This window comes from Pongo pygmaeus, chromosome 2 (genome assembly GCF_028885625.2).
Source record: "Pongo pygmaeus isolate AG05252 chromosome 2, NHGRI_mPonPyg2-v2.0_pri, whole genome shotgun sequence".
NCBI lineage: Eukaryota > Metazoa > Chordata > Mammalia > Primates > Hominidae > Pongo > Pongo pygmaeus.
In genome coordinates, this window is record NC_085930.1 from 63,340,438 (window position 1) to 63,352,458 (window position 12,021).

Consider the following 12,021-nt stretch of genomic DNA (forward strand, 5'->3'; position numbering starts at 1 on the left):
TGAAGGAGGTATAGGACAAGGCACAGCCCAGGCCTATAAATCCTAGCCCTAAGGGCAGAGCTGGAGGGTGAGGAAGGAGTCTGTCCACCCCAACCTTTGCAAACCCCATCTTCTGGAAGAGAACAGAATCCCCTACATCTGATTGGGAGGACAGTTCTTGGGGAGAGTCCATCTCTATGGTCTCTGCCAGCTTCTGAAAAGGCCGCACTGAACCACAGTCCAGGGACTGATCTGGGCAACATTAGGGCTTGGAGCAGTGTCATTCATTCTCATACCATTTATCGAGCATCTGCCGTGTGCCAGATTCGGTGCTGTGGCCTGCACGCCTCATTACTTCCTCAGGACGCCTCTCTGAGGTTAGTCTTACTGTCCTCCCACTTTACAGGGAAAGCTGAGGTAGCATTGCAAGGCTACACATCTGCTTACAACCCCTTGGCTCTCATTAACTGAGCTTCTACTAAGTTCCAGGCACTGCTCTAAGCATGTTATATTATTAACTCATTCTAATCCTCCCCGTTACCCTAGGAGGTGGCCACTCTCTTGGTCCCAATTTACAGATAATAACACTGAGGCACAGACAGGCCAAGTGACTCATCCAGGTCCCGCAGTTGGTCAGGGACAGAGCTGGGATTTGACCCAGGCAACTGGCTCCAGAGGGGGCCAAGCCCTGGGGAGGGGGGCTGTGGAGATGTGGCTCAAGGAGACAGCATCAACAGGCTGAGAGTTGAGTCCTCACCTGTCCATCCACGCAAGAGGAGAGCTGGCCTGGGGCAGTCTGGGAAGAGGTGTTGTATGGTGGCCAGTTTGGAGGATCAGGTGGAGGAAGCAGGGTCTCCTAGGGGGTCGGGGCGGTGGGGGTTCCCTGGGAACTTGGAGCAGGAGTGCAAAGAATTCACTGTGGATAAGGCTGGGAAGGGTTGCAGCCTGGGAAGGGGGAGCAGCCTCAGCCCGTGGGGCACTTCAGCCTTGGCCAACCCAGCAGGAAGCCCTGGAGCAAAGGCTGTCCTGGAGAGTCCAGCGTAGGGCAGAAATAGCCAGGCCCTAGTGCCCCGGTGCTCAGCCACTGGCCGAGGCTGCCTGGGCTGCAGAGCCACTGCATATCCCCAAAGTGCTGCAGCTGACACCGTCTGCCAGCTGCACTCCTCACCAGTTCTTTCTTGGAGAAACTTCATGGGCAGCACTCATAGCCGTAAACCTCTCCGGCTCCAGGGCAGGATGCCTGTGTTCAAATCCCTGCTCCACAACCTCCCAGCAGTGGGCCTCGGCCTGGCTTCCTTTCTCTCTCCTGTCCCTGCCTCTCAGGCTGCCATGTGGCAGCAGCTGCACTCTGAACACAGTGTCCGGCACATTGTAGGCATCCGGGACATGTGAGCAGAATACTAAATGCCTTGCCTGGCTCAGGGGAAGCGCGAGGATCTTCTGGTTCTTGCTTTCCTGGCTTCATAGTGCCCTCAGCCACTAACGCCTGCACCTCTCTTTCCTCTTTCTCCGCTGGCTACAGTGAAAGTGCAGAGGAGTGAGCAGCTGCACCGCTGGGACCCCTGCGTGCCCTCCTGCCACAGCCCCCGGCCCGGCCACTGCAGGATGCCCACCTGGGCCACACCTGCTGGCCAGGACCAAAGCCGATGTAATGTGCCTGCCCTGCTGTAGCTCAGCCAGTCTTGTAGACTTTCCTAGGGAGGGGGCGATGCCTGTTGTCTAAGGGAAGGAAACTCAGACTCAGAGATTAGTGAGCTGGATGTGGTGGTGCACGCCTGTGGTCCCAGCCACTCAGAAGGCTGAGGCGGGAGGATCGCTTCAGCCTGGGAGGTTGAGGCTGCAGTGAGTCAAGATCACACCGCTGCACTTCAGCCTGGGTGACAGAGCGAGACCTCAACTGAAAAAAAAAAAAAGAGAGAGAGATTAGGTGGCCTGCCTCATTGTCATCTAGCATGCCAGTGGCAAGATTGGCCCCTTCCCTAGTAGCTGAGTTTCACAGGGTCTATGGAAACCCTGCAGTCTTTGAGACCCAGAGAGGAAAGGGACTTGCCTGAGGTCACACAATAAGTAACTGATGTGAAGGGGTAAGGCATCCCCATCTCTCCCTGTGTTTGGGTGGCTTCCCAGCACCCACTGTGTGGCGGGGTGGAGAGCCTCGGCTGGGGTTCACGGGGCTGTGCTCTCATCTCCCCAGCCTTGTCTTCAACTCCCTTTTCCTCGCCGACCTTGAACCACGCCTTTTCCTGCAACAACCCCAGCACCCTTCCCCGTGGATCCCAGCCCATGAGTCCTCGAACTACAATGGGGCGGAGGAGGCAGCGAAGAAGGGAACACAAGAGCTCATGTAAGCTGTGGTCTCTTCCCTCCTCCTTGGGCTGCCTGTATGTCTGAGAGGGAGGCTTGCCAAAGGGTGTATGTCGGGGCGACGGGAGGTATTTTGGGCAGAGCTCCAGGTGTATGCGTGGGAATGTTAAATAACATGAGTGGAACACCAGGCTATCATGGATGGTTGGGCAGGTTGTGCACTGCTCAAGAGGACCACTGAGGGGTGCCAGTTACTTTGTATACTTTTATTCTTGTATTTTTATTATGAAAAATTCCTAGGACTTGGTGATAAAGTCCTTGAGGAAAAGAAGTCTTTTCAGATTTGCATGAAGATTTCACATTTTTTGCCATTCAATCCTGATTCATCCATGGATAAAGTCTCAGTGCTGTGTTACTATATCCTTACCACCTCTCTGCCGTTTGTTAATTTCCCCTAAGACAAAGACATGGCCTGAGACTCTAGCTGTCCAGAATGTAATAATTTCCCGTCTTACTTCTCTGCTTATTTATTATTCAAGATTTCCCTTTTGAAATAAAGGTATTTACATGGTAAGGAAAGTAAATCAACAGAAGACAAATAGTGGTGAAGGATAAGGCGGGGGCCATGTGGAAGTGGCAAAACACAATAATGCCTAAAATTTTGAAACCCTTCTTGGGAAGTGTCTTTCCTTTGTTGGTGCAGAAAGAGTTCTCAGCCTCCTGCCACATGAGCTGCAGAGGCCTCCAGGAAGGATAGAAGATCAAACCGGGCCATTTGAGATAGAACCAGGTGAAAGAAGAGAGAAGTACAGGTCACCTGTTGTCTGAAAAAAGCTAAATATGGTTCTACACTTTCTGGCAGTCAAAGGGAAATGGGAAACAGTTTTCAGAGTCAGATGAGAGATAAAATATACCTCTACTAACCATCTTTCCTGGCCCCCAAAGTGGGGAATATGTAGATGAAAAGATGCAGAAATGTTGTTCATAGGTGGGGGATGTGGAGACTGGAGGCTCTTGCGACTCCTCTGCCTGTCTCCTTCCTAGGATGTGTAACTAAGAAAGTACTATCATTATTGCTGTTGATAATAATTTATTAATTAATTCAACCAAAAAATTTGACGTCTTATGTACCCTTTTTATCGTTGGGGACATAGTAGTGAAAAGAAAAAAATAGGCCAGGCATGGTGGCTCATGCCTGTAATCCCCACACTTTGGGAGGCCGAGGCGGGCAGATCACTTGAGGCCAGGAGTTCGAGACCAGCCTGACCAACATGGCGAAACTCCATCTCTACCAAAAATACAACAAATTAGCCTTGTATGGTGGCACACACCTGTAATCCTAGCTATTCTGGAGGTGGGAAAATCGCTTGAATCCGGGAGGCGGAGGTTGCAGTGAGCCGAGATGGCGCTTCTGCGCTTCACCCTGGGCGACACAGTGAGACCTTGTCTCAAAATAAATAAATAAATACATATAAAAACACATACCTAAAAACATAACATATTACACATTTTGTAATGTATAATATACAATATAATTTAATAATATAATATGACACAATAATATAATTAGTAATAAAATGAAATACCAAATAAATTTTGCTTGATAAATAATAAATGACTTCCAAGATTCATATTAATGATGCAAATATATTTCACATGTGGAATGTAAAACAATATTTATTAAATAACATTATGTATCAAACAGTTAAACATAGAGTTGCCATATCACCCAGCAATTCCACTCCTAGGTATATGCCCAAGAGAAGTGAAAACATGTGTCATCTCCACCTAAAAACTTATACGTGAATGTTCATAGTAGCATTATTCACTGTAGCCAAATGGTGGAAGGAACGCAGTATCCACCAATGGATGAATAGATAAACAAAATGTGGTATATCCATAAAATGGAATATTATTCAGCCACAAAAAGGAATGCAATTCTGACACCTCAAAACATGGATGAACTTGAAAACATTATGCCAAGTGAAAGCAGCCAGTCACAAAGACCACATGGTGCATGATTCTGTTTATATAAAGTGCCCAGAACAGGCAAATCCAGAGATGAAAGTAGATTAGTGATTGCCTAGAGCTGAGGGACACAGGAAGATCTTCGGGGATGGCCGAACGGAACAGGGTTTCTTCTGGAGGTGATGAAATGTTCTCAAATGCATTGTGGTGATGTTTGCATAACCGTGAATACACTAAAAACCATTGAATTGTACACATTAAATAGGTGACTACTGTGGTATGTAAATTATATCTCAATAAAGCTCTTACCGAAAAGCAAAGTGACATAATATAATAGATACTACAGTAGATCACAGCACAATAATATAATAAAATGACACTGCTCCCCAGAACCTGTTTTACAGCATGACAGTCAGTCCCAGCCACTGTCTTCCCTAGTCCTTGCCGCACCCCATGAGGTGGGAATCACGATCCCATTGTTCAGATGAGGAAGCCAAGGCTCAGAGTGAGCTGTGATCTGCCTGGTCCCAGATTGAGTCAGGGCTCCCACTTCCTTGCACTCTGGCTCCAGTGCCTTGGGCCCCGGGATGGGCAGGCCCTGGCAGGAAGAACTCCGCAGGGCAGCTCACCTGAATGCTGGGCCCTCCTGTCCTACAGTGTCGCTAGCCTCCAGCACGGTGGGGCCGGGTGGGCAGATTGTGCACACGGAGACCACGGAGGTCGTGCTCTGTGGAGACCCCCTCAGCGGCTTTGGCCTCCAGCTCCAGGGCGGCATCTTCGCCACCGAGACCCTGTCCTCCCCACCCCTTGTGTGCTTCATTGAGCCTGACAGCCCGGCTGAGAGGTGAGCCTCCTGCCCCCTCCTTACTGAGCCTGCTACTCTCTGAGGGAAACTGAGTCACAGCACCAAGCCCTAGCTTCACAAGCATATCTCACTTAACCATTGCATCAGCCCCAGCACCAGCCCCATTTTATAGATGAGGAAACCGAGGCTCAGAGAAACTGACTCACTTGCCCAGGATTACACAGCTCACCCATGGAATCCCAGGACTTGAACCCCTGTCTGCCTGAAGGCAGAGTCCTCTGTATACACATCTTGTAAGGCCCATGCCATCATCCCCATTGGACAGAGAAACTGAGGTCCAGTAAGGTCCAGCCCTTAGCCAGATTCCTGAGGATACACAGGTGGGCCAGGGCAGAGCTGAGAGTCACCCCAGACCAGGAGGTGGGGCCCAGGTTCAGTCCTGTCCTGCATGGTGTTCTTGTCTCCCAGTGGACCTGTCACAGAGCCTCTTCTCTCTGCCGGGCCCCCTGGGTTCAGGTGTGGGCTGCTACAGGTGGGGGACCGTGTCCTGTCCATCAATGGCATTGCCACCGAGGACGGGACTATGGAGGAAGCCAACCAGCTCCTGCGGGACGCCGCGCTGGCCCACAAGGTCGTGCTGGAGGTGGAGTTCGATGTGGCGGGTGAGTGAGCGGCCCACGCTTCCTCCTCATATTTCAGGGCCCTCCACCCCTCCTCTCTTTATCCTGCCTCGCCTGTGCAAACGCTCTGCCCCATCCCCCTCTGTGCCCAGTGCCCTTCTCCCAGGGGCTTTGCAGCTTACGGTGGGAAGGGAGGCTTTGGCACGGGAGGGAGGAGTTTCCACACCAGGCGACTTTTGCAGAGGGGCAGGACCAAGCGGGGATGGGGATGGGGAGCTGAAAATACTCCAAGCTCCTTCTCGGCGTGGGTTAGGCAAAGAACCTCAAACAACATTTTGGGTCAGAATTCTGCTTCTGTGACCGCAACACTGTGTGGCTTTGGACGGGATGCTCCCTCCACTCTGTTTCCACATCTGTAAATAGTCGACAGGATCTTTTCACTATAGGGGCGGTACTCGGGTTAGGTGAGACACATGTCCCAGAGAAATGAAAATGTGAAGATACCCAGCCATGGCCTGACACATAGTAGGTGCTCAGGGAATACGTGCTAGATTCACACTGGGTTATTAGGCTGTGGGGAGCTCCCTTCCTTCCCACCACACCAGCTGACAGGCATGAGGCCTGATTCCAGCCCCGACTCTGGTCTGACTAGAGCAGGTCAGTTGTTTTGAGCAAACCTGTCAGCTCACTCTGCCTCAGTTTCCTCCTCTGTTGAGAGGAAGCAGGGGGATGGGATTAGGACTGTGACTTTTGGGGTCACTCCCAGCACAGCCAGAATGGGCATGGGGCTGGGGTTCGCTGAGGCTCTTCCTCTGGGTCCTCACGTCAGTTTATGTCCATCTACCCCCAGAGTCCGTCATCCCAAGCAGTGGCACCTTCCACGTGAAGCTGCCCAAGAAGCGTGGCGTGGAGCTTGGCATCACCATCAGCTGTGAGTCTCCTCCCGCTGCTGTCTGCCCCTGGGAGCGAGCTCAACTGCTGGGGAAAAAGAGCTTGCCAAGCTCGGACCAGCATTTCCATGGCGTGACACCCTGCAGGGCCCGAGGAAAAGGCTTGGGGGTGTGGGGAGGCTGGCTTCCGTGGACCCAGCTGCGTGTTCTCAGCGAGACCCCAGCTTCCCAAAGCCTCAGCTTCCCGTTCTGCACCATGGGAGTCCCCTGGCCTCCTGGGTCTCCCAGGGGGCTTGTGAGGTGCCCATGGTGAGAGAGCTTTGGAAGGTGACAAATATGCAGGCTGGGTTTGGTTTTCTGCCTACTTCTGTGTTCCCAGAGCCCAGCAAAGGCCTGGACCACAGTAGGTGCTTAATTCATGTTTGTCAAGGGAATGAAAATGAGGAATGCAGAAGAAAAACGTAGAATGGGTGAGCATGGGAAAGGTGAAAGCCCTCCTGTGGCTCCCATCTTATTCTGCGTAGAAGCTGAGGGCCTCGGGCCCCAGTGAGGCCCTCTGTGCTCTGGACCCCATGACCTCTGACCTCATCTCCCGACTCTCCCCAACTCAAGCCCTCCAGCCGCAGCCGTCCTGGCTGCTCCTTGCCGTGCCTGCCCCTTCCTGCCTCTGGGCCTTTGCATCTGAGACTGTTCCTCTGGCCTCTTCCCTACCTCCTTCAGGTCTTTGCCCAAATGTCACTTGACAAAGCCTTCCCCAACCACCTGACTAAACATTTACTGCCCTCGGCACAAACACAAGCCCGTTTCTCAGGTTTCTCTGCAGCTCACTTCATCAGTGTTTAAATGTTGTTGATTGTGACCAGCACTGGAGTGCCAGCTCCAGGAGGGCAGGGAGAGATTGCTCTCTGTTTAGTTCAGTTCTGTGTCCCCCACCCCCAAGCACACAATAGAGCCTGGGTGCTGGCCCTGAGCCCGGTGCTGGGGACACAGACACCAAGCAGACAGCCCCCTTCCACAAAGAGCTCGCAGTTTGCTGGGGGATGGGCTGAGCGGGAGGAAAGAAGAGCTGGCATTGGAAGGGCCATGCTGGATCTTGTGCCTGTGTTATCTGGTTTACTCTCACCACATCCCCATGAGGTCTGCGGTGCCACCCCCATTTTACAGGGGGAAAACTGAGGCACAGGGAGGTGAGCTGATTTGCTCACGGTCGCCCAGCCAGGAAGCAGTGGGACCAGGATGTGAGTAGGACCAGTGGCTCCGAGTCCACACTCAGACCCCTGGGCCTCGCCACCCCACCCCAGGCTGAGGCCACCAAGGTCAGATTCACGGCCTCTTTTCCTCCAGCGGCCAGCAGGAAACGAGGGGAGCCCTTGATCATCTCCGACATCAAGAAAGGCAGCGTGGCACACAGGTAGGGGCACTGGGGCACAGGAGGGGAAGTGGCCAACAGCAGTGAGTATGGCACTTGCATGCACCAGGCTCCTTCCACCCCCTCTGCCCCCGACTCATGCAGGACGGGCACCCTGGAGCCAGGTGACAAGCTACTGGCCATTGACAATATCCGCCTGGACAACTGCCCCATGGAGGACGCCGTGCAAATCCTGCGGCAGTGCGAGGACCTGGTGAAGCTGAAGATCCGGAAGGACGAGGACAACTCTGGTATGCCCTCACGCTGGCCTCCTACCTCCAGAGGCCCACCCTTTGACTAGCGGGTTCCCAGCTTGCAATTCAGGGCTCCCTCCAGTCGAGGAAGGGAGGGTGGTGGGTGCTGCTGAAGGCTAGCTGGAATGAACAAATGAAGGAGGGGGCAACACCACAGACTTCTCACTGTCCCCAGCATGTGGGGCCCTCCAGAGCCTCTGTGAGGTGGACAGGAGTTTGAGACACTCCTGTAGCCTCCACGTCTAGCACCAAGCCTGGCAGAGACCTACTGGGTGCAGCTGGTGCAGCTGGTGCAGCTGCTGGAGAGATGAGTGGGTAGGGCAGGGGAAGAGCGAGGCTGCCCTTTTGAGTGGCAGGCTATGAGTGGATAAGCAAAGACTGCAGACTCAGGCCCCACTGATGCCAGATAGTGATATAAATGAGTGAGAAAAGCTGTATGGATTGGAGAGGCAAAAGGGACGGGTGAGGACTGCGCCAACTGGAAAGCGAATCCCTGATTCAAAGGGGCAGTCTCCAAATCACCAACTCCGACCCTGTGAAAGAAGGTTACTGTGGGAGGTAGATTTCTTTTCTTTTCTTTTTTTTAAGAAAAGTTGAGCCAGGTGCAATGGCTCATACCTGTATACCCCTCACTTTGGGAGGCCAAGGTGGGTGGATCACTTAAGCCCAGCAGTTCGAGACCAGCCTGGGCAACATGGCAAAACCCCATCTCTACAAAAAATACAAAAATTAGCTGGTTCTGGTGGTGCATGCCTGTAGTCCCAGATACTTGGGAGGCTGAGGTGGGAGGATCACTTGAACCCTGGAAGCAGAGGTATGGCAGTGAACTGAGATTGTGCCATTGCACTCCAGCCTGGGCAGCAGAGCAAGACTCTGTCTCAAAAAAAAAAAAAACAAAACAAAAAAACAGATGATCAGGGGTTCCCTTCGCTTCCTGCTGGCTGCTGGAGGAAAAGAGGCCACTGTTTCTTGTCATCAATGTTGTCATTATTGTGGGTGAGGTGTGATGTTTCCTTTCTTTACTGGTATTTGGGCCGAAGATGGCCTCAGGGTCCCCAGGTTGTGCTACATGAAATCAGAGCATGAGTGACTGGGTGAATGAATGAATAAATAAGTATGAGTGAGTGAGTGAGGCCAAGGCTTTAGGGAGCTGGGGGTACCCAGCTCCTGGTCCTGCCCCTCGGGGGCCTCCTCCTCATGGGTCCCCACGCTTGCAGACGAGCTGGAGACCACGGGTGCTGTCAGCTACACCGTGGAGCTGAAGCGCTACGGAGGCCCCCTGGGCATCACCATTTCGGGCACCGAGGAACCTTTTGACCCCATTGTCATCTCAGGCCTCACCAAGCGTGGCCTGGCTGAGAGGTGAGCTGGGGCTCTGTGGGGACCCATGGTGGGCTCAGGGAACACAGGAAGCAAGAGCTGGGGCTATGGCAAAGCCAAGCAAGATTCTGACCTCTGTTCCAACATTGACACTATGGGTGACATCGGGCCAGTCACTTCCCCTCTCTGAGACTCAGGTCTGCATTTGTAAAATGAGTGTCAGCTCCTGCCTGTCAGGGCAGAGGCCCACGCCCCAGCAGACCTCCTGGCTCCAGGTAAGCACTGGGCCAAGGTGTGTGCATCTTCCTGCTCCTACCTGTGTCTGGAAGGTCAGCCCTGCAAGGCTATTTGGAGCGCCTGCTGTGTGTGGAATAGGACAGGGCAGTGTCCCAGTACCCTGGTCCCAGCACTGCCTAGGGCTTTCCTGAGGCATTGGGGCACTGTCCCTGCTGCCCCTAGACTCTGAAACTGTGGCAGCTGAGGGAGCTGTAAGAATGGAGCCCTGTCCCAGGGTGAGGTGGAGGTCAGAGATGGAACCGGACCCCAGTGTGGGTGAGACCGAGCCTTCACCCCCCAGCTGGGCAGGGATGAATCCGGCAGGCAAGGAAGCGGTGAGCTCCCAGCACAGCGACGAGCGGGCTGTAAAAGGAGAGCCTGGTGGGGGCTGCAGGGGCAGGACGCGTCCCGGAGGAGGGCACCGCGCAGGAGGGGCGGTGGCTGGGTGGGTGGGGAGAGGATGGGAGGGATTCCGGGGCGTGGACCCTGCTCCTGGAGCGCCCCCTGCTGGACACCTGGCAGACTGCAGAGGTCGGTGTGGGACCCTTCTGACCCCAATGTCTTCATCAATTCGAGCATGTACTGGGCACCTACTGTGTGCCTGGCCCCTCTGTCCTGGATGCTGGGGCTGTACAGACAACCCTCCTGCCTTCGCCGGGCTGATGTAGCTCAGTGCTGTCCAACTGAAATATAATTTGAGCCACAAATTTAATCAGACGCTTTCTAGTAGCCACAATTGCAAAGCAAAAAGATGAAATTCACCTTAAATATATATTTAGTTCAACATGTAATCAATATAAAAACCATTAAGAACATGTCTTATATTCTTTTTCATGTTACACCTTCCGTATCTGATGTGAGTCTTCTGCTTTCAGCACATCTCAATTTGGGCAGTCACATTTGAGGGGCTCAGCAGCCACCTGTGGCTGGTGGCTGCCGTATTGGACACCACAGCTCTGGTCCCCTCCCTGAACCCACCATTCCCTGCCTCGCTCACTACCCTCATCCCCGGGGAAGTGCAGGGCAATGCCCAAGCATGACTCTCCAGGAGCTCCCATATGGGGTGACATCTACAGCCCCAGAGGTTAAGGACCCCTGACCCTAGTCCCCTGCCTCCTTTTCCTCCACCTGCCTCAGGTCACTCTAAGCACCTGCTACAGCTTCTCCCCTGCTCAGCCCTGGCTGCTCCTCAGAACCACCTTCCTGCCCCATCCCCACAGGTACTATTTAATTGGTCAGATGTGGGGCCCAGGCACCTGCATTTTCAAAAAGCTCCTCAGGTCATTGTAATGGGTGTCCAGGTAGAAGACCACTGGGCCACAGCAGTGCTGCCGCCTGGCCTCACCAGCCCTTCACGCCCTACTGTGAGGTCTGCTGGGCACTAGTGGTTATGCCCATTCTCCAGGTGGGAAAACTGAGGCCCAGGAAGGGGCAATGGCTACCAAGGGTGTCTGCTGGAGGGAAGTAGGAATCCATTCCATTCATTCACTCCTCAATTATGATTTGATAATAAAATTAGTATTACCACCCCCATTTTACAGATGAAGAAACTGAAACTCAAGAGTTTAAGAAACTGGCCCAAAATCACATAGCAAGTCTTTGGCAGCTGGTATGTGGGATTCTCAAAATCTGTGTTGGACACTGGTTCCAGAACCTAATTTTGCAGTCAGGTGGGACAATCCCCTCCCAGGTTCTAGACTTCATGTCTCTATTAATGTGATCCAGGGTCATACTTGAGAGCTTTTGTTTTGTTTTTGACAGCTGGGTTTAACTGGGGTCAGCCAGACTTCTGCCTTGTGGCTCTCCTGGATTCCCTGAGGGCAGACTGCCACTCTGAGGCCCTGAGTGTCTAACTCCCATTCTCTGCCCTGCATCCACTCCTCAGGACTGGTGCCATCCACGTGGGGGACCGCATTCTGGCCATCAACAGCGTTAGCCTCAAGGGTCGGCCACTGAGCGAGGCCATCCACCTCCTGCAGGTGGCTGGAGAGACCGTCACACTGAAGATCAAGAAGCAACTAGACCGTGAGATTCGCTTCATCCCCTGGGAGCCACCCAGCAGGTTTAGGAAGGGCAATCCCTCTGTGCCAGGCTTTGCCTGCACACCCTCACAGAGTCCTCACTGCAGCCCTGTGGAGGCGGGCCTGCGATGGCAAAGGAGATAAGACTCAGAGAGGGGAGTGATGAGCCCAAGGCC

The 12,021-nt window shown here is 53.3% G+C and overlaps 1 protein-coding gene across 7 annotated transcripts in view; it reads left to right on the top strand.

The window, feature by feature from the left end:
• Positions 1–12,021, top strand: part of GRIP2 (glutamate receptor interacting protein 2) — a 116,699-nt gene that overhangs the window by 85,602 nt on the left and 19,076 nt on the right. For 5 of the 7 annotated variants that reach the window (XM_054482254.1, XM_054482252.1, XM_054482257.1 and 2 more), the window contains 9 exons: positions 1,502–1,627; positions 2,174–2,323; positions 4,909–5,095; positions 5,573–5,718; positions 6,527–6,607; positions 7,911–7,977; positions 8,080–8,225; positions 9,446–9,590; positions 11,710–11,849. In XM_054482254.1, the coding sequence (XP_054338229.1) occupies positions 1,502–1,627; positions 2,174–2,323; positions 4,909–5,095; positions 5,573–5,718; positions 6,527–6,607; positions 7,911–7,977; positions 8,080–8,225; positions 9,446–9,590; positions 11,710–11,849 (1,188 nt within the window). The remainder of the gene's footprint in view (positions 1–1,501; positions 1,628–2,173; positions 2,324–4,908; positions 5,096–5,572; positions 5,719–6,526; positions 6,608–7,910; positions 7,978–8,079; positions 8,226–9,445; positions 9,591–11,709; positions 11,850–12,021) is intronic. The other 2 variants (XM_054482256.1, XM_054482258.1) reach the window with 2 other exon arrangements.